Below are 21,984 nucleotides of genomic sequence, written 5' to 3' on the forward strand. Positions count from 1 at the left end.
ATGTGCACAGAACTGACTTCTTCCATAAAGTTGCCTGATCCTTCTAGTCCTTCAGGATCATCACCTTTTTTAATTTCGCAGAATACCATTCTTCCCATGCAGATGGTAAACAAATGTGAGAACAGAGACAGTTATCTTATATTTCTGTGTTCTCTACAATACCTAGCCTATACTTTGAACATTATCAGAGAGAGTATTAGGAGCACAAGTATTCATTATCAGGAACACTATCCTTGGGAAACTTGTCTAAATGTGATCCAACATGATTCCCTCCCCAAAATAATAAAATAGTAAAACTTAATCTGTAAGTACATATTTAACATAAGAAAAATTCAAAGAAGCATGTATTAATGACCTGAAGGAGATCAGTAACACGACCTATTTTATGACCTAATAGCCATAAACAGTCCTCTACATGACTGTGTTGCATTACACTTGTCATAAATGAAGACCAAAACATCTTCTGCTAAATAAACAGCATACCATTAGAAGTTCTTCCACAGTAATTTGCCCTAGGTTTCCAATTCTAATACACTGCATACTCAGTCTTCCAATGAAACAAAAGACAATGGCTTAAAATATAAAAATCACCTCCTTAAAAACTTCCAAAGTGATAAGGAATTACCAGGTCAAAATTGAAGAGACAGTGGAGCCTGAGAGAGGTGAGCAGAAGACTAGAGAAGGGGGTCAGTAAATGGGCCAAGTCCAGATAATGTCTGTATCACATAGGCCTGTTCACTGGTTTATGTATTGCCTATGGCTGCTTTGAGTAGTTTGGACAGAGATTGTAAGTCCACAAAGTCTGAAATATTTACTATCTAGCACTTTACAGAAAGAGTTTACTAACCCCTGTACTAAGAGCATCAGAGCTAGTTTTGTCCTGAGGCCACTTGTCAATCTAGTTCCTGAGCCTCACTTCTAAAGGACTCACAGGACAAGAAGGAAAAAATCAAAGCCCAGGGACCATACAGGTAGGAGTCTATTAAGAAACTGCCTCCCCACACTGAATGGAAGTCCTAAAAGCCACACCTTCAGGGTAAGAATGAACTAGAAATTAACCTACAATTCCTTTCCTCTCCCCAAGTTTCTGTAGGAAAGGTTGCCCTGGCACTAAATGAATCAGGAAAAATAAAAAGGGAGACAAAAAGCCCTTGAGAACTTGAAGTCACAGGGTCTGCTCTCACACATATTCAAAGCCATAAACAGTCCTCTACATGACTGTGTTGCATTACACTTGTCATAAATGAAGACCAAAACATCTTCTGCTAAATAAACAGCATACCATTAAAAGTTCTTCCACAGTAATTTGCCCTAGGTGCCTCTTTGATGCTGAGAACCCTGAGTCATAAAATGAGTTTAAGGATCCTCAGAGTATTAAAGCCAATAGGGGCCAAACATAAACATATCCAAATCTGTTTAAAGGAAGACAACTTCATCTTAGACCTCAAAGTATCTCTGCAAAAACTTTTCCAAAGACCATGAAATCTACAATAAAAAAATAACAAAGCATAAAAGAAAAAAAAAACACAATGAATGAGAATCAAAGGAAAAAAAACAAACATCAGTAAATAATTTTTTATCTTAAGAGCATAAAGCTGAGAATCAATGAGAAATTAGAGCAAATTAGATCAAAACCCAAAGAAAGGCAAAATAAGTAGGAAAAAAACAATATAAAATTGAGAAGACCAATAATAAAGCCAAAAAAAAAAAAAATAGACGACCTGGAGATTCACAGACCTGTACTCCTGGGGCTAATAATACATTATGTTAATAAAATTTAAAAAAAATTTTTAAGAATTCCACATAAAACAACAACAAAAACACAAACAACAAAGCTTTGTTGAGACTGATCAAAGGGAAAAGAAAACAAGCACAAATAATCAGAAACAGAAAAGAAAATGAAGATAGCTTCACGGATGATGTAAACAATAAAATGATATGAGGAATACATTATCAAATATTTTAAATAAGTATCTTCGAAAATTTGGATGAAATGGACACTTGGAACACTGTTAAGATTACAACTGTCTCAAGGGGCACCTGGGTGGCTCAGTTGGTTGGGCGACTGCCTTTGGCTTGGGTCGTGATCCCGAAGTCCTGGGATTGAGTCCTGCATTGGGCTCCCGGCTCCATGGGGAGTCTGGTTCTCCCTCTGACCTTCTCCCCTGTCAAGCTTTCTCACTCTCTCTCAATAAATAAATAACATCTTTAAAAAAAAAAAAAAAAGATTACAACTCTCGAGAAACTACTCTCAATTGGCCTATAATCATTAAAGAAAATTAGTTACTAATTAAAAACCTCAGAAAACTCCAGACTGAGATGGTTTTATTAGTGAGTTCCACCAATCACTTCAGAGAAAAATAACTCTAATTTTATACCTAATATATAAAGAATACAAAATGGTATTCAAGATTTTGAGGCTAAGTTACCAATGAAAAGTCAGTTACTAAAATTCATCTTGTTAAAGATTAAAGAAAATGTACAATCTTCTCTACAGAATGCAAAAACAAAAAATGTCTGGTAATATTTACTCATAATAATAAAAAAAAACCTCTCACTAGTAATACAATGGAACTTCCTTATTCCAACTTTTAAAAAAAGGAAGCAAGCATAATAAATGGTAAAAAATAAAGCTTTCCCTTTGCATCAGGACATGGCAATGATACCCACTAATAACATGATTATCCAACATAATACTGTAAGTCCTACCCAGTACAGTTGGGTTTTAAAAATGGAAGAAAGAAAAATTAAAACTGTCTTTAGCCATGATGAAGTAACCAGGACTACATTTATTCTCCCACTCTGAACAACTACAAACTTGATAAAATATACAAAAAAGTCTTTCAGACATCTGACAACAGGCAGTGTAAAATTGTGTTCATTGAGAAGGGAAATAAATGAGAAAAGCTTTATGATTCTCCCAGCTTACTGCCTGAAGGCAAGTTTCCAGAGCACAGCACAAGAAAGCAGAGAGCACAGTGGACTCACTGAGTTGAAGAGACAGAAACAGGAGGTCAGGAGGGCCAAGACAACTAGAATTGGTAGGTAAGGACACTGAATAGAAGGCCCTGCACCAACAAAAGTACTAATAATCTAGACAGACAGCAGTTTCTTCCAGTCCGTGGTGAAGCATTAAACCTGCACATACATGTGAGAAAAGAACCTCAGACCATGGATATTTCCTATGTTATAATCATGGTAGTAGTTAGAAAACTATGTATTTGTCAAAATTAACTGAGTTGTACACTTAAAAAAAAAAGCATTTTATTTATTCTGTTTAAATTATACATCAATAAAACTTTTTAAAAGAAAGAGAAGAACTGAAAAAAATATATAAATGTTACTATTTGTAGATTATACTATTATACATACATAGAAAATCTACACAAATTTAGAGATGAATTGTTGGAATTAATCAGAGAATTTACAAAAGTCACTGTATGCAAAATCAATTATATTTCTAAACACCAAATAGAAAATGAAATATTTCTGAAAGATATCATCTATGAGAGCATCAAATATGCCAAATATCTAAGAATAAATTTAAGTAAAGATGTATAAGAGCTCTACATAGAAAACTATAAAGAAGAAATTATGAAGATTTAAAGCAACTTGTGATAGGCCTTTGACTACCACTAATCTGCTTCTTCTGGAAAGTCCACATAAATGTGCTGAAAGGCTCACGTTAAGTCACATAAAGGGAATCAATTATGCAAACTATTTCCCCTCTAAATCAAACTTAGAAAATTAGAAATACACCTCTAACAATGAAAAAATATGCATTTCAAAAAGAAAAAATAAGAAGTTCCTGCTTAACCGCAACCTATTTCCCTGTTTCATATTTTGAGTCTCATACACAATCTATAATCACTTTATAATACCATAGAAGAAAGAATGACATAATACAAAATATAAATAATAATTTCAACTATCAAACTTTTCCTGCAATGCTTAATAGTGGACCTGGCTGATTTGCTTAGAATTTTACACACAGAAAAATTCATGCACCATGATTTTGGCCATTATATATTTGCTATTGTATGTCTTACTTTTTTTCCCCTTCAACAAAATAAGTCCTGCCTCAAAATTAGTACAAATCACTTATTATACACCAAACTGGAATATGATTTTTGCCCAAGTACACATTTCAATAATTTGAGTCAAATTATGCTAAAAAGAATTAAGACAACTGGGTAGAAAAATGTCAATTTGTTAAGAATAAACATTGCTGATTTATTTAAAAAAAATAAAGTCTGGGAGGAAACGGTATGAATTTCCATAGTAGAAAACCAAATCATGCCTATTGGGACAAGACAAATGTCTTAAAATAAGACAATTACAATAAGAAAACATGTACCTCTCTTCTTTGTTTATTTGGTCACCAAATCCTACTGTATTCACAATGGTCAATTTCAATCGAACATTACTTTCGTGGAGTTCATATGTCTGAGCTTTAAGTTTAACATGTGGGTAAAAATGTGAGGATTCATGGTCTTCAAAATTAGTATTAAACAATGTGTCAATCAGCGTTGATTTTCCAATTCCAGTCTCCCCTGAAAGAAACAAAGGTACATTGTCCCAGGTGTAGAGGACAAATGAGAAAAAGAAGAACTCTTAGACTGGTTTCAAGGATCCCAAATATTTCAAACATTCCAAGGACTGTGTTGTCTATGAAAGACATACAAGTTAAGGCTGGTCCACTGAGTCATTAGCAGAACATAAAAGCTAGTATACATGCTAAGTTACTCAGCATTCTGAAGAAAGCACTGAATTGTTTAAAGATCAAAAAAGTTTAAAGCAGTACAGCAAAGAAAACCAAAACTGATAGGATTTAAGTAACTGAAAAAATCTGTAATCATCTCAAATTAATAACATGAGCATCATACTGCTTCCAAGAGTGAAGAGAACACAAGGAATATAAAGGAATAATTTAGAGGAAGAGTTTGCCACTTACCCACACAGAGAATATTAAAACAGAAGCCTTGCTGAATGGATCTATTTACCAGCTGATCAGGCAAACTCTCAAAACCAACATGGCCAGACATAGTTAAAGAACGAATATTTTCTTTTTTTTGCTGAAGGAAAACAAAGACAATGGCAATAATTTAAAACAACTAATTAAGATTGTTTTAAATTAAATTTAAAATTTTAATTATAATTCATTAAAGCAAAAAAACTTTTACTAAAATAGGATGCAGGCACATTTGAAAAGATAAATATAATTTACCAAAGAAACTAAAGATTTTATGATCATTAGACCTTAACCAAGATACAACCATGTTAAGTTAATTTGTGAGAAACCCGATTCCAAACCCTGAAAACAAACACATTTCTTATTCTCTTCATACAATGAGAGTCCAGCATTACTTACAACATTCAAATACTTGATTTCCAAAAAATAGGAAATCATGTAAACTATGGCAGAGTCACTCACAAAATGGAATAAAGTTATTATAGGTGTTTATGATAAGTATTTGGTAACTTAAATTTTACATTGAAATGTCACATGGGCTGCCTGGGTGGCTCAGTGGGTTAAGCCTCTGCCTTCAGCTCAGGTCATGATCTCAGGGTCCTGGGATCCAGTCTCTCATCGGGCTCTCTGCTAGGCAGGGAGCCTGCTTCCTCCTGGCTCTCTCTCTCTCTCCCTCTCTGCCTACCTGTCATCGCTCTCTGTCAAATAGATAAAATATTTAAAAAAAAAGTCACATGAAAAATGCACAATACATTATGCAGTTTTAGCTCCCAGTAATGGCATGGTAACTTATGTCACCTGTTAATAACATTTATAATCTATTCTTCCAAATCAGTGGAGTGCAACCAAAGTCCAATGGGCACTGGAGGGAATGAGACTCTTGGGAGTAGGAAACCATGTAAAGTGAGATGCACTTTTTCAAGGTCTTTCTGAAGGCATACCCCAGTCACTGCTGCACAAAGAAGACAGACCTCACGATGGGTTCAGAAGTTGGAAATAAGGGCAGGTGTATCAGCTGAAAATTGAAGAAGAAAATTATAGAAAGGAGGGAGTCCAAAATCTGCAAGTGCACTCCCCTCAAATCTCGTTGACTGCTGAACTGCACAAGTACAGGGGAAATACAAGGAGCCTAGCAAAGGGAAAATGGAAATCAGAAGGAGCTATGTAGAGTTTTCAAGAATGTCAGCCCAGGAAGCTTGAAGTTTAACTCTGTAAATTAAAGGGGCTGAATAAACATTTCAGACTTTCCACTAAAAACCTGTATGAACCATATGTTAAGAGTAAGGATCATATCCCAGGAATCAGAAATGTTCCCTAGTACACAACTGAAATAGATCTGCCCTAATAACAAAGTATAAAACTAAGGCTCAACATGAACAATACAACAAGCTAATAATTTACTGCCTGCTAGAGCCAAGGTCAACACTCTTCAGAAGAAGAAATAAGAATCCAGCACCTCTACAATGTATCACCCACAACATCTACTATACAATAAAAAATTACTATAGAGGAAGAAGCACAAAAATGTGATTCGCAGTCAGGAGAAAACAGTCAAAAGAAAGAGATCCACAAATGAACCAGATATTCAATCAGGTGATAAAAACTTTAAAAAACGACTATGACAAATATGCTGAAGAAGAAAAAAAATATCCTCTTTTTCTACAGGAAAAGAAGATAGATATAATGGGTGGCGAGCTACAAGAGAGATTTGAAAACTCTCAACAACAAAAGGCAACAAATGGGATTCCTAGAAGGAAAAATGCAACATCTAAAATAAAAAACCTACTGAACAGAATTAACAGCAGTTCAAACAATGGAATGAAATTATTTGTTCAATAGTTATATCCAAGTTAAATATCTTCATCAATCCAAGCTAAAAATATCTTATAGAAAAACTAAAACTGTAATAGAGTCCAAAAAAACTGTGGGACAATATCAAATGGTCTTACATACTTGTAATTGGAATGCCATACAGAAAAGATGGGGACAGACTGGGGGAGGGAAGGAAATATCCAAGTGATAGTCACCGAAAATTCTCCAATTTTCTAAACATGAACTAAGAGATCCAAATTAGCAAACTACAAACAGGAAAAAATCCAGAGAAACCCATAACTAGGCACATTAGAGTAAAATATTTCAAAAGAAAGATAAAGAAAAACTTTATGAGCTACCAAATATGGGGAGACATATTATAGACAAGTGAAACATATAAAATGACTACAGGTTTCTCATAAACAACAATGCAAACCATAAGACAACAGAACATCAATAAAATGCCAAAAGAAAAAAATGACAACCTAGAATTCCATAACCAATAAAAATATCATTCACAAATGAAAGTCAAAGGAAGACATCTTCAGACCAAAAAAAAAAAAAAAAATCTAAGAAAATACACTAATAGCAGACCTACACTATTAAGAAATGTTAAAAGTTATTCAAGAGAAAGGAAAATGACATCAGACCTATAAAAAGAAATGAAAACAGCCAGAAAAGTAGAAATGTGGATAATTGTAAGAGAACTTTTTTGTTAGTTTTAATTTCTTGAAAATATTATTGTTTAAAACAACAACAACAACAATGTATCACAGAGTTTGTAATCACAGAGTAGAATGTATGACAGTGACCGCATAACAGATGGGAGAGGGAATGGAGAGATACTGTTGTGAGGTTTCTATATTATACATGGAACATTATAATATTGTTTGAAGATATGTGTGATAAAGTAAAGCCTACACCAATTACTATTTTAAAGAAATAAAAGGCCAAAGAGATACAGACAGTAAGTCAATAGTAAAGATGAAATGCAATCATAAAAATAATCCAAAAGGCATAGAAGAAAGAAAAATGAAAGAACAAATGTGACAAAGAAAATAGCAGCAAACTGGCAGACTTAAACCTAGCCAAGTCTATAATTAAATTAAATGTGAATGGTTTAAACCAGTGATATCCAACAGAACTTCCTATGATGGTAGAAGTGTTTTATATCTGAGCTGTGCAACAGGAACCCACCAGCCAGCCACATGCAGATACTGAGCACTTCAAATGTGACTAATGCAACTGAGGAATTGATTTCTACATTTTATTAAACTGATTTAAATTTAAATAGCCACACATGGCTAGTGGCTACCACGCTGGACAATGAGTGTCTAAACATTTCAGGTTAAAAGGAAATAATCAGACTGGATAAAAGAGTAAAACAACTCTATGACAATCTGGTTCTAAAATCTATATGGAAATGTAGGCAATTAGTAACAACTACAACAATTATGCAAAAGAACAAAGTTAAAGGACTTAACTACCTTAACATGAAGGTACAATCACCAGGAAGTATGATATTGTGACAATCTAATTATTTATCTATTTGTATGTTTCATCAAAATTAAAAACTTGTGGGGTGCCTGGGTGGCTCAGTGGGTTAAGCCTCTGCCTTAGGCTCAGGTCATGATCCCAGGGTCCTGGATCTAACCAAGCATCGGGCTCTCTGCTCAGCAGGGGGCCTGCTTCCCCCTCCCCTTCTGCCTGCCTCTCTGTCTACTTGTGACCTCTCTTTCTCTGTCAAATAAATAAATAAAATCTTTTAAAAAATTAAAATTAAAAAATTTTTTAAAAAATTTAAAATTTGTGATCAGCAAGGAATATGTAAATCAAAGACTGAAAGAAAATATTATATACTTGGCATATATACATGACAAAGCACTTATATTCAAATATCTGAAGAATTCAAATAATTTAATAACAATCCACTTTTTAGAAAATGGGTAAAGACTCAAATAGAATTTCACAAAGACAGCCAAGCAAATGAAGGACTGGTCACAGTGCCGGTTATCACTGAACACTCTCCAAAATGGCTAAATTTGAAAGCCTGATAATATCAAGTATTAGATATTATGAAGTGGAACTCTGATAAATTTGCTGGTGTGAAAGCAAAATGGTACAGGCACTTTGGATTAACAGGTGGGCAGTTTCTTATAAAGTTAAAACATACTACTATACAACCAAAAAACTCCACCTGTAGGTACCCAAGGTAAATAAAAATACACATGAATGTTCTTGGCAGCTTTAGTCCTAATAGTCAAAAACCAGAAAGAACCCAATACCCAACAATGGGTGAACAGAGAAATAAAATGTAGTATATCCATACAATGGAATACTAAACTACTGATATATGCCACAATATGCCTAAGTCTCAAAAATTAAGTGATTTATTTACTGTGATTTGACTAAAAAATTAAAGTATATTTTTTCATATTCTCATATCTATGAATATGGATAAAAATCTTTCAAAGGGTAACGACAGACTATGGAGAGTGGTTACTACTGGAGAATGCACTTGGAAGTTGAGGGAGTGGTCTGGGAGTACAGGTGAGAAAGATTCACTTTTTACACTGTACAGTGGATAAAATTCTAACATGGACCCCATGTCAGATGGCCTCTTCTATTTTTTCCGATCAATCACTAATCTACATGATGTTATGAAGGGATTTTGTAGGTATAATTAAGGTCACAAATCAGTTAACCTGAGAAAGGGAGATTACCCTGGGTGGGGCTGACATAATCAGGTGAGCCCTTAAAAACGACCAGGAGCTTCCAGGTGAAAGAGATTTGAAACCTTAAGGGGATTTGATAGTTGGGTTCTCCCCTCTTGTATGGATGACAGAGAACTATATGGCAAGGACATAAGCTAGTAACAACCAGCCAGCAAGAAACTGAATTCTGCCAACAGCCTGAAAGAATTTGGAAGGGGAGCCTCAGATAAGAATCCAACCAGCCAACATCCTGAGTGAGACTCTGGGCAGAGAAGAGAAGCCAGTTGTGCTGGCCTGGCTTTCTAACCTACAAAACAATGAGCTAATAGATAGGTGTTTTTTAAAGATGCTAAATTCATAGCAATTTGTTATGGGGCAACAGAAAACTAGTATACTATATTCTCTTTTCTACCCTTTGATTTCCTTTTAGTAGTCACGTTTGTTGAGAGAGAAGAAACACTATGCTTCCTAGTCATGAAAGTGTTCAAGAAGATTAGAGTAATACTTGTTAGAGTTTTTACGTGATAAACACACACTTACCAGATAAAAGTTAAATTAAATGACCTACAGAATTCCTTCCTGTTCTTAAGTTGTAAGATTTTAGGGTCATGGTAACAGAAGCTTTCCAAAAAAATGTGGTGGTAGTCACCATAATTCAGTGAAGAGGGGCCAGAGAAAATGAAGATTAAGCAATGACCACTCAGTGGATTAGTCACTAAAGTATTACTAGTGACTGTGACAGTAGTTTCAGCAGAGCAATGTGTCAGAAAGCAGATAAAGAATAATTCCAAAGGTCTGCCAGGTGATAAAGATGGGGCAGATTATTATTACCAAACCATTAAAAAGAACAATAGTTTTGCAGTCAAGCTACAATTTATCAAAACTGTTGGGCCTTTGGGGCGCCTGGGTGGCTCAGTGGGTTAAGCCTCTGCCTTCAGCTGAGGTCATGATCTCAGGGTCCTGGGATCGAGTCCAGCATCGGGCTCTCTGCTCAGCAGGAAGTCTGCTTCCCACTCTCTCTCTGCCTGCCTCCCTGCCTACTTGTGATCTCTCTGTCAAATAAATAAATAAAATCTTAAAACACACACACACACACAAAACTGTGGGGCCTTTAGCATGTGTGAAGGAAGAGGGGAAAACAAGAAGAGGCTTAATGGGCACAGAACTAAAAAAATAATTAAATCTTACTGAATTATCCAAGCTTGTATTTGTAATTTTCATTTTTTTAAAAGATTTTATTTATTTATTTGACAGAGAGGGTGAGACAGCACAAGCAGGGGGAATAGCAGAAGAAGAAAAAGAAGCAGGCTCTCCAGTGAGCAGGGAGCCCAATGCAGGGGATCACAATCAGAGCCAAAGGCAGATGCTTAATCTGTTTTTGCAATTTTCTGTTTAAAGAATCATCAACTCACCTTTCACCAAGTTAAATTTATCTCTCTTTTTAAATATAAATTTTAATATGAATTACCAAAACATACCCCTCCTATGCGGGCACACTTAGAAGAACCTTTAAGGGCTGATCTGGCACTCAGGCAAGCCATCTGACAGGGCCATCCAGTGAATTCCTACGTTCTATTATTAAAGGAGTTCTCTCCAAACACCAAGTTCTGCAAGAATGCCCTATTAAAGCAGTGCTAGTCTTCTTACTGAATGCTGTGGAAGAAGCCAGAGTTTTAATTTGCTTCATGTCCCTTAGGAAAGAGACACTGAAAACATTCAACAATTATTTAAACTGATTTTTAATTTCAATCAATATAGAAGTTAATTTATATTCAAGGTACAAACAAAAGTCTGTCAGGTCTCTGAGTAGTTATTTTGAAAACCTAGAGGCATGTAGAGTACAGTATGGATCTATTTAAAAGGTATACTCACTTTCTGTTCATCTTCAGATACTTGTGAGGACAGACAGGTTGTTTTTGTTGGCATGTGAGACTGAAAGAGCTGAAAAAGAAAAAAAATTAAAACAGATATTAGTTGATAAAACCTTGTATCTAAATAATATATCTATGTTAAGAAGGAATTGTAATATTATCATTATTAAGTTTTTACTTGCAATCTATACAACTGACTCATACTTAAAACCATGATTTTCTTACTGCGTAAATACATGCAAAAGTAAATAATATATAATATTCAACATATACATCAACATACTTACCCAAACATGCAAAATACTGTAAAAGAGTAAATTTCCATTTATAACCAGGAAGACAAAGAACATTACTTTTATTTAAAAGACTTAATAGTGGGGCACCTGTGTGGCTCAGTTGGTTAAGCCTCTGCCTTCAGCTCAGGTCATGATCCCAGGACTCTGGGCCCCACATCGGGCTCTCAGCTCAGCAGTGGGCCTGCTCCCCTCCCCACCCCCGTCTGTCTCTCTGCCTACTTGTGATCTCTCTCCCTGTGAAATAAATAAATAAAATCTTAAAAAAAAAAAAAGATTAATAGTGGAACAAGAAAATAACCTGGATAGCCAAGAAAATGTTGGGGCGGGGGTCAGGGGATACTGAAGCTGGAGTCATCACAGTTCCAGATTTCAAGCTGTATTACAAAGCTATAATCATCACGACAGTATGGTTCTGGCATAAAAACAGACACACGGATCAGTGGAACAGAATAGAGAACCCAGAAATGGACCCTCAACTCTGTGGTGAACTAATCTTCGACAAGGCAGTAAAGAATATCCAAACGGTCTTGGGAAAACTGGACCATGACACACAAAAGAATGAAACTGGACCACTTTCTTACAGCATACACAAAAATAAACTCAAAGTGAGTAAGAACCTAATTGTGAGGGGAGAGGGGAGAAAAGATGGCGGGGAAGTAGGAGGAGGTGCCATTTCAACCTGTACCCTAAAGTGAGCTGATTACCTACCAAAGATGTCTGATCACCCATGAAATCAGCCTGAGATTAGAATTATACACTTCTGGATCTCTATGGGGGCAGAAGACGCCAGTGGGCAGGTAAAGCGCAGTGGGAACATCGGACTGACATTGGAAGATAAACAAAAGGGGGAGGGAGCCAACAGAAGCCACCCGTTGGAAAATAATACCCCAATACGAGAGTGCTCTGTGATTGGGACCAGCATTAACTTCGAGTATGGTTGAAAGCACTCAAAAAGAGCAAAGAATCGTTGGGGGAAAATTGTGGGTATCGAGACAGTTAGGTACAGGGGCTTAAGTCCCCCCAACCCAGGAAAGTCACTGCTGGCACTGAGCCAGAGAGAGTGTGGTGAAGAAGCCAGGTCTTCGTCCCTGAGCCACCATCACGCCTGAGAGCACCAGGGTGGCAGCACCGGTGAGGGTGAGAGAGCCTCAGCAGTGAGCAGAAACACAGCCCTTTGCACTTTCCACTCGCAAGCCACACAACCAGAGTCTGAGTTGGGCCCCACACCCTACCCTGAGAGGTGTGTGCAGATGCCAGCCTGCACAACCACAGTCTTTTCCCACTCTCCATGTGCGTGCCCTGTGACCAGAGTCTGAGTTGCGCCCCACAGCCTCCCCTGAGAGAGGTACATGCAGGTGCCGCCCGCACTCTCTCCGTCTTGGAGAGTCTGAGCACTCCCAGCTCTCAGTGTGCTCTCTCTGCTTGGGAGAGCAGAGCCCTGCCAAGACAGCCGCGGTTAGTATTTCTCGTGGTTTTAGGTACAAGCAAAAGTTCCTGTGACCCCAGAGACCATGAATGGGAACGTGATCTGCTAACGGCAGATGGGTAATTTATGTGCTCTGGAACACCCAGAGGAGAACAAACTGAGGCTTCTCTCTGAGAAGGAGGTCTGGGTACTGTTTGCTTTCCTCTAAACCTCCAAAAACCATCAAAAGCTGCCAAAGGGAGAGAAAACAAATGAACAAACCAACAAAAAAACCTCCAGAGAACAAAAGCCTGGAAAAGTGGTTTCCTCAGAGCCCACCCCCTTGATGGGGGCAGGATGACATAACTCCAGCAAGATTCTCTGAAAAACCACACAGCAGGCCCCTCCCCCAAAAAGCCAACCAAAAAAAAAAAAAAAAAAAAAAAGAGGACAACCACCACTAACCTATTTATCATCACAGTGAGATGTCCACAACATCAAATTCCATAATAACCTTTTCAGCTGAACTTTTTGATACATATACCTGTGTTTTTCTTTTTACTTTTCTATTTTTTAATTTAATTTTATTTATTTATTTTTTTAAATATTCATATAGACTTAAGCTCTTTCCCCAATCAATGCTACCCCTATAGGTAAACCAGTTTCTAATCTCTCTTTATCTTAGGAAAGTTGAGTCCTTTAACAAAGATACCAAAATACATCCAGGAAGAATCAAAATAACCTTCCTCGCCCACACTGAGAATTTATAACCACTCTCCCATCTTTTCTTCTGCCAGTGTTTCTATGTATTTGCTTTTATCCTGGTAGTATATAAATCTTATACTTGGGGTTGTTTTTCATGAGCTTCTTTTTTTGTTGTTGTTTTTTTTCTCTTGTCATCTACTTTTGTCAGTCTTTTTGTTTGTCTGTTTTGTTTCTATAATTCATAAATCTTACCTTGGGGCCCATTTCGGCCGGGAAGTCTCTTTTATTTTATCTTTCTTTTTTTCCCTGTCTCTCTCTCCTTTTCTTTTCTTTTTTCTTCCTTTTGGGTGGGGACTCTAGATTTCTCAGAAGCGTTCCAGGGTGCACCTTGCCTGCACCACGGTCAATACATTCAGCTACACATCCATTCAGCCATCTCTCACCAAAATGACTAGAACGAAGAATGCCCAACAGAAAAAAAGTTCAGAGACTGGTCCTTCTGCAACAGAGCTATTAGATATGGACATAGACAGTATGTCGGATTCAGGCTAACAAATATCCAGGCAATAGCTAGGCTGGAGAAAGCCTTTGATGACAAAATGGAATTGATTAGGGCAGAACTGATAGCCACCAGGGATGATGTTCACAATGTTCTCAATGAGTTCCAATCTAATCTAAATTCTCTAAAAGCCAGGGTAACTGAGTCGGAAGATAGAATTGTGAACTGGAGGACAAACATATAGAGAAAAAGGATCGAAGCCTGGAATAAACAACTTAGAAGCCATGAAAACAGAATTAGGGAAATAAATGACGCCATGAAACGTTCCAATGTCAGAATTATTGGAATCCCTGAGGGGGAGGAGAAAGAAAGAACACTAGAAGATACGGTGGAACAAATTCTCCATGGAAATTTTCCCAATCTCGCATTCATGTACTAGAGGTGGAACGGTCTGCCCCCAAGACCAAGGAATCTAGAAAGACCTCAAGACACCTGATAGTGAAAATGATGAATCATAATTGTAGACAGGAGGGGCGCCTGGGTGGCTCAGTGGGTTAAAAGCCTCTGCCTTTGGCTCGGGTCATGATCACAGGGTCCTGGGATCAAGCCCCGCATCGGGCTTTCTGCTAGGCAGGGGGCCTGCTTCCTCCTCTCTCTCTCTGCCTGCCTCTCTGCCTACCTGTGATCTGTATCTGTCAAATAAATAAAATCATAATAAATAAATAAATAAAAACCACTTATCTTTATAAAAAAAAAATTGTAGACAGGAGCTTTTGAAAGCAGTGAGGGAAAAGAAATTCCTTAGGTACAGAGGAAAACCCATCAGAGTAACATCAGACCTGTCAGGAGAAACCTGGCAAGCCAGAAAGGGCTGGCAAGACGTATTCAGGGCACTAAATGAGAAGAACATGCAGCCAAGAATACCTTAAAATCCAGCAAGACTGACATTCAAAATGGATGGAGAGATAAAGAGCTTCCAAGACCGGCAAGGTTTAAAAGAGTATGTGACCACCAAACCAACACTGCAGGAAATATTAAGGGAGGTTCTATAAAAGAGGAAAACTCCTCAGAATATTATTAAACAGAAATATATGGAGACAATCTACAGAAACAAAGACTTCACAGATAACATGATGTCAATAAAAACATTATCTCTCAATAATCACACTCAATGTGAATGGCCTAAATGCGCCCATAAAACGACAAAGGGTTGCAGATTGGATAAAACGACAGGACCCATCCATTTATTGTCTACAAGAGACCCATTTCGAACCTAAGGATACGCCCAGACTGGAAGTGAAGGGATGGAGAAGCATCTTTGATGCCAATGGGCCTAGAAAGAAGGTTGGGGTAGCGATTCTCATATCAGACAAATTAGATTTTAAACTAAATACTGTAGTCAGAGATACAGAGGACACTACATCATTCTTAAAGGGACTATCCACCAAGAAGATCTAACAATTGTAAATATTTATAAACCCAATATGGGAGCAGCCAATTACATAAAAAAACTGTTAATCAAGATGAAGAGTCATATTGATATGAATACAGTAAAATAGTAGGAGATCTTACATGCCACTCTCAGTAATAGATCATCAAGCAGTAAATCAATAAAATTGAACCAGATGGACCTCATAGATATGTACAGAACATTCCACCCTAAAACAACAGAATACTCATTATTCTCGAGTGCACATGGAACCTTCTCGAGAACAGACCACCTACTGAGTCACAAATCAGGGCTCAACTGATACCAAAAGATTTGAGATTATTCCCTGCATATTCTCAGATTGCAATGCTTTGAAACTGGAGCTCAATTACAAGGAAATGTTTGGAAGGAACTCAAACACCTGGAAGCTAAAGACCACCTTGCTTAAGAATGCTTGGATCAGAGGGAGGAGTCAAGATGGCGGAGAAGTAGCAGGCTGAGACTACTTCAGCTAGCCGGAGATCAGCTAGATAGCTTATCTAAAGATTGCAAACACCTGAAAATCCATTGGCAGATCGAAGAGAAGAAGAACAGCAATTCTGGAAACAGAAAAACAACAACCACTTTCTGAAAGGTAGGACCGGCAGAGAAGTGAATCCAAAGCGAAGAGAAGATAGACCCCGGGGGGAGGGGCCGGCTTCCGGCAAGCAGCGGAGCAACGGCGCACAAAATCAGGACTTTTAAAAGTCTGTTCCGCTGAGGGACATCGTTCCAGAGGTTAAACCGGAGCGAAGCCCACGCGGGGTTAGCGTGGCCTCAGGTCCCACAGGGTCACAGAAGGATCGGGGGTGTCTGAGTGTCGCAGAGCTTGCGGGTATTGGAACGGGAAAGCCGGCTAGAGACAGAGCCGACAGTAAGCTCACAGCTCGGTGTTACCTTGAACCGGTCGCAGGCTCGGTGAGCTCGTAGCGCGGCCGGAGGTCAGGCAGAAGGGAGTAACTGGCGCTGTTCTCTGAGGGCGCACTGAGGAGTGGGGCCCTGGGCTCTCGGCTCCTCCGGGCCAGAGACCAGGAGGCCACCATTTGTATTCCCGTCCACCGGAACTCTACGGAAAGTGCTCAGGGAACAAAAGCTCCTGAAAGCAAACCCTAGTGGATTACTCACCCCGGCCCCTGCTAAGGGCGGTGCAATTCCACCTGGGGCAAAGACACTTGAGAATCACTACACCAGGCCCCTCCCCCAGAAGATCAACAAGAAATCCAGCCAAGACCAAGTTCACCTACCAAGGAGTGGGGTTTCAATACCAAGGAGAGCAGCAGAATTCCACAGGAGGAGAAAGCAAAGCACGGAACTCATGGCTTTTTCCCTGTGATTTTTTTTAGTCTTGCAGTTATTTAATTTTTTTCTTTTTCATTTTTTGTTTTTTTCTTTGCATTCGGATAAATTTTTTTTTAACTTTTACCTTTTTCTTTTTTAACGTTTTTTAACCAGTTTATCTAGTATATATCTTTTTTCTTTTTTATATTTTTCTTATTTGTTTTCTTTTTTTTTAATTCTTTTCTTTTTTCTTTCTTTCTTCCTTTTTGAACCTTTCTCCCCCCTCACGATTTGGGATCTCTTCTAATTTGGTTAAAGTATATTTTCCTGGGGTTGTTGCCACCCTTTTAGTATTTTCCTTGCTCCTTCATATACTCTTATCTGGACAAAATGACAAGACGGAAAAATTCAACACAAAAAAAAGAACAAGAGGCAGTACGAAGGCTAGGGACCTAATCAATACAGACATTGGTAATATGTCAGATCTAGAGTTCAGAATGACAATTCTCAAGGTTCTAGCCAGGCTCGAAAAAGGCATGGAAGATATTAGAGAAACCCTCTCGAGAGATATAAAAGCCCTTTCTGGAGAAATAAAAGAACTAAAATCTAACCAAGTTGAAATAAAAAAAGCTATTAATGAGGTGCAATCATAAATGGAGGCTCTCACTGCTAGGATAAATGAGGCAGAAGAAAGAATTAGTGATATAGAAGACCAAATGACAGAGAATAAAGAAGCTGAGCAAAAGAGGGACAAACAGCTACTGGACCACGAGGGGAGAATTTGAGAGATAAGTGACACCATAAGACGAAACAACATTAGAATAATTGGGATTCCAGAAGAAGAAGAAAGAGAGAGGGGAGCAGAAGGTATACTGGAGAGAATTATTGGGGAGAATTTCCCCAATATGGCAAAGGGAACGATAATCAAGATTCAGGAGGTTCAGAGAACGCCCCTCAAAATCAATAAGAATAGGCCCACACCCCGTCACCTAATAGTAAAATTTACAAGTCTCGGTGACGAAGAGAAAATCCTGAAAGCAGCCTGGGAAAAGAAGTCTGTAACATACAATGGTAAAAATATTAGATAGGCAGCTGACTTATCCACAGAGACCTGGCAGGCCAGAAAGAGCTGGCATGATATTTTCAGAGCACTAAACGAGAAAAACATGCAGCCAAGAATACTATATCCAGCTAGGCTATCATTGAAAATAGAAGGAGAGATTAAAAGCTTCCAGGACAAAAAAAAACTGAAAGAATTTGCAAACACCAAACCAGCTCTACAGGAAATACTGAAAGGGGTCCTCTAAGCAAAGGGAGAGCCTACAAGTGGTAGATCAGAAAGGAACAGAGACCATACACAGTAACAGTCACCTTACAGGCAATACAATGGCACTAAATTTTCATATCTCTCAATAGTTACCCTGAATGTTAATGGGCTAAATGCCCCTGTCAAAAGACACAGGGTATCAGAATGGATAAAAACACAAAACCCATCTATATGTTGCCTCCAAGAAACTCATTTTAAGCCCGAAGACACCTCCAGATTTAAAGTGAGGGGGTGGAAAAGAATTTACCATGCTAATGGACATCAGAAGAAAGCAGGAGTGGCAATCCTTATATCAGATCAATTAGATTTTAAGCCAAAGACTATAATAAGAGATGAGGAAGGACACTATATCATACTCAAAGGGTCTGTCCAACAAGAAGATCTAACAATTTTAAATATCTATGCCCCCAACGTGGGAGCAGCCAACTATATAAACCAAATAATAACAAAATCAATGAAACACATCAACAATAATACAATAATAGTAGGGGACTTTAACACTCCCCTCACTGAAATGGACAGATCATCCAAGCAAAGGATCAACAAGGAAATAAAGGCCTTAAAGGACACACTGGACCAGATGAACATCACAGATATATTCAGAACATTTCATCCCAAAGCAACAGAATACACATTCTTCTCTAGTGCACATGGAACATTCTCCAGAATAGATCACATCCTTGGTCCTGAATCAGGACTCAACCGGTATCAAAAGATTGGGATCATTCCCTGCATATTTCCAGACCACAATGCTCTGAAGCTAGAACTCAAACACAAGAGGAAGTTTGGAAAGAAGCCAAATACAAGGAGACTAAACAGCATCCCTCTAAAGAATGAATGGGTCAACCAGGAAATTAAAGAAGAATTGAAAAAAATAAGCAAACAAATGATAATGAAAATACAACGGTTCAAAATCTGTGGGACACAACAAGGCAGTCCTGAGAGGAAAATATATAGCGGTACAAGCCTTTCTCAAGAAACAAGAAAGGTCTCAGGTACGCAACCTAACCCTACACCTAAAGAAGCTGGAGAAAGAACAAGAAAGAATCCCTAAGCTCAGCAGGAGAAGAGAAATCATAAAGATCAGAGCAGAAATCAATGAAATAGAAACCAAAAAAACAATAGAACATATCAACGAAACTAGGAGCTGGTTCTTTGAAAGAATTAATAAAATTGATAAACCCCTGGCCAGACTTATCAAACAGAAAAGAGAAAGAACCCAAATAAATAAAATCATGAACGAAAGAGGAGAGATCACAACTAACAACAAAGAAATACAAACTATTATAAAAACATACTATGAGCAACTCTACGCCAATAAATTTGACAATCTGGAAGAAATAGATGCATTCCTAGAAACATATAAACTACCACAACGGAACCAGGAAGAAATAGAAAGCCTGAACAGACCCATAACCAGTAAGGAGATTGAAACAGTCATTAAAAATCTCCAAACAAACAAAAGCCCAGGGCCAGATGGCTTCCCGGGGGAATTCTACCAAACATTTAAAGAAGAACTAATTCCTATTCTCCTGAAACTGTTCCAAAAAATAGAAATGGAAGGAAAACTTCCAAACTCATTTTATGAGGCCAGCATCACCTTGATCCCAAAACCAGACAAGGATCCCATCAAAAAAGAGAGCTACAGACCAATATCCTTGATGAACACAGATGCGAAAATACTCAACAAAATACTAGCCAATAGGATTCAACAGTACATTCAAAGGATTATTCACCACGACCAAGTGGGATTTATTCCAGGGCTGCAAGGTTGGTTCAACATCCGCAAATCAGTCAATGTGATCCAACACATCAATAAAAGAAAGAACAAGAACCATGATACTCTCAATAGATGCTGAAAAAGCATTTGACAAAGTACAGCATCCCTTCCTGATCAAAACTCTTCAAACTGTAGGGATAGAGGGCACATACCTCAATATCATCAAAGCCATCTATGAAAAACCCACCGCAAATATCATTCTCAATGGAAAAAAACTGAAAATTTTCGCTAAGGTCAGAAACATGGCAGGGATGTCCATTATCACCACTGCTATTCAACATAGTACTAGTGGTCCTAGCCTCAGCAATCAGACAACAAAAGGAAATTAAAGGCATCCAAATCGGCAAAGAAGAAGTCAAATTATCACTCTTCACAGATGATATGATACTATATGTGGAAAACACAAAAGACTCCAACCAAAACTGCTAGAACTTATACAGGAATTCAGTAAAGTGTCAGGATATATAATCAATGCACAGAAATCAGTTGCATTTCTCTACACCAACAGCAAGACAGAAGAAAGAGAAATTAAGGAGTCCATCCCATTTACAATTGCACCCAAAACCATAAGATATCTAGGAATAAACCTAACCAAAGAGGCACACAATCTATACTCAGAAAACTATAAAGTACTCATGAAAGAAATTGAGGAAGACACAAAGAAATGGAAAAATGTTCCATGCTCCTGGATTGGAAGAATAAATATTGTGAAAATGTCTATGCTACCTAAAGCAATCTACACATTTAATGCAATTCCTATCAAAGTACCATCCATCTTTTTCAAAAAAATGGAACAAATAATTCTAAAATTTATATGGAACCAGAAAAGACCTCGAATAGCCAAAGGGATATTGAAAAAGAAAGCCAACGTTGGTGGCATCACAATTCCGGACTTCAAGTTCTATTACAAAGCTTTCATCATCAAGACAGCATGGTACTGGCACAAAAACAGACACATAGATCAATGGAACAGAATAGAGAGCCCAGAAATAGACCCTCAACTCTACAGTCAACTAATCGTCAACAAAGCAGGAAAGAATGTCCAATGGAAAAAAGACAGCCTCTTCAATAAATGGTGTTGGGAAAATGGACAGCCACATGCAGAAAAATGAAATCGGACCATTTCCTTACACCACACACGAAAATAGACTCAAAATGGATGAAGGACCTCAATATGCGAAAGGAATCCATCAAAACCTTGAGGAGAACACAAGCAGCAACCTCTTCGACCTCAGCCGCAGCAACATCTTCCTAGGAACATCGCCAAATGCAAGGGAAGCAAGGGCAAAAATGAACTATTGGGATTTTATCAAGTTCAAAAGCTTTTGCACAGCAAAGGAAACAGTTAACAAAATCAAAAGACAACTGACAGAATGGGAGAAGATATTTGCAAACGACATATCAGATAAAGGACTAGTGTCCAAAATCTATAAAGAACTTAGCAAACTCAACACCCAAAGAACAAATAATCCAATCAAGAAATGGGCAGAGGACATGAACAGCCATTTCTGCAAAGAAGACATCCAGATGGCCAACAGACACATGAAAAAGTGCTCCATATCACTCGGCATATCACAGGGAAATACAAATCAAAACCACAATGAGATATCACCTCACACCGGTCAGAATGGCTAAAATCAACAAGTCAGGAAATGACAGATGCTGGCGAGGATGCGGAGAAAGGGGAACCCTCCTACACTGTTGGTGGGAATGCAAGCTGGTGCAACTGCTCTGGAAAACAGCATGGAGGTTCCTCAAAATGTTGAAAATAGAACTGCCCTATGACCCAGCAATTGCACTATTGGGTATTTACCCTAAAGATACAAACGTAGTGATCCAAAGGGGCACGTGCACCCG

General features: G+C 38.0%; 1 protein-coding gene across 6 annotated transcripts in view; it reads right to left on the reverse strand.

Moving 5' to 3' along the window:
- SEPTIN10 (septin 10) overlaps positions 1–21,984 on the reverse strand; it is a 75,589-nt gene that overhangs the window by 25,823 nt on the left and 27,782 nt on the right. For 3 of the 6 annotated variants that reach the window (XM_082744291.1, XM_082744295.1, XM_082744292.1), the window contains 4 exons: positions 14,028–14,226; positions 11,371–11,439; positions 4,955–5,075; positions 4,358–4,553 (listed from right to left, as the gene is read on the reverse strand). In XM_082744291.1, coding sequence (XP_082600417.1) covers positions 4,358–4,553; positions 4,955–5,075; positions 11,371–11,439; positions 14,028–14,039 — 398 coding nt within the window. In that variant the 5' untranslated portion in view covers positions 14,040–14,226. The remainder of the gene's footprint in view (positions 1–4,357; positions 4,554–4,954; positions 5,076–11,370; positions 11,440–14,027; positions 14,227–21,984) is intronic. The other 3 variants (XM_082744294.1, XM_082744290.1, XM_082744293.1) reach the window with 1 other exon arrangement.

The sequence above is a fragment of the Mustela nivalis genome (genome assembly GCF_964662115.1).
Source record: "Mustela nivalis genome assembly, chromosome: 8".
Taxonomy (NCBI): Eukaryota; Metazoa; Chordata; class Mammalia; order Carnivora; family Mustelidae; genus Mustela; species Mustela nivalis.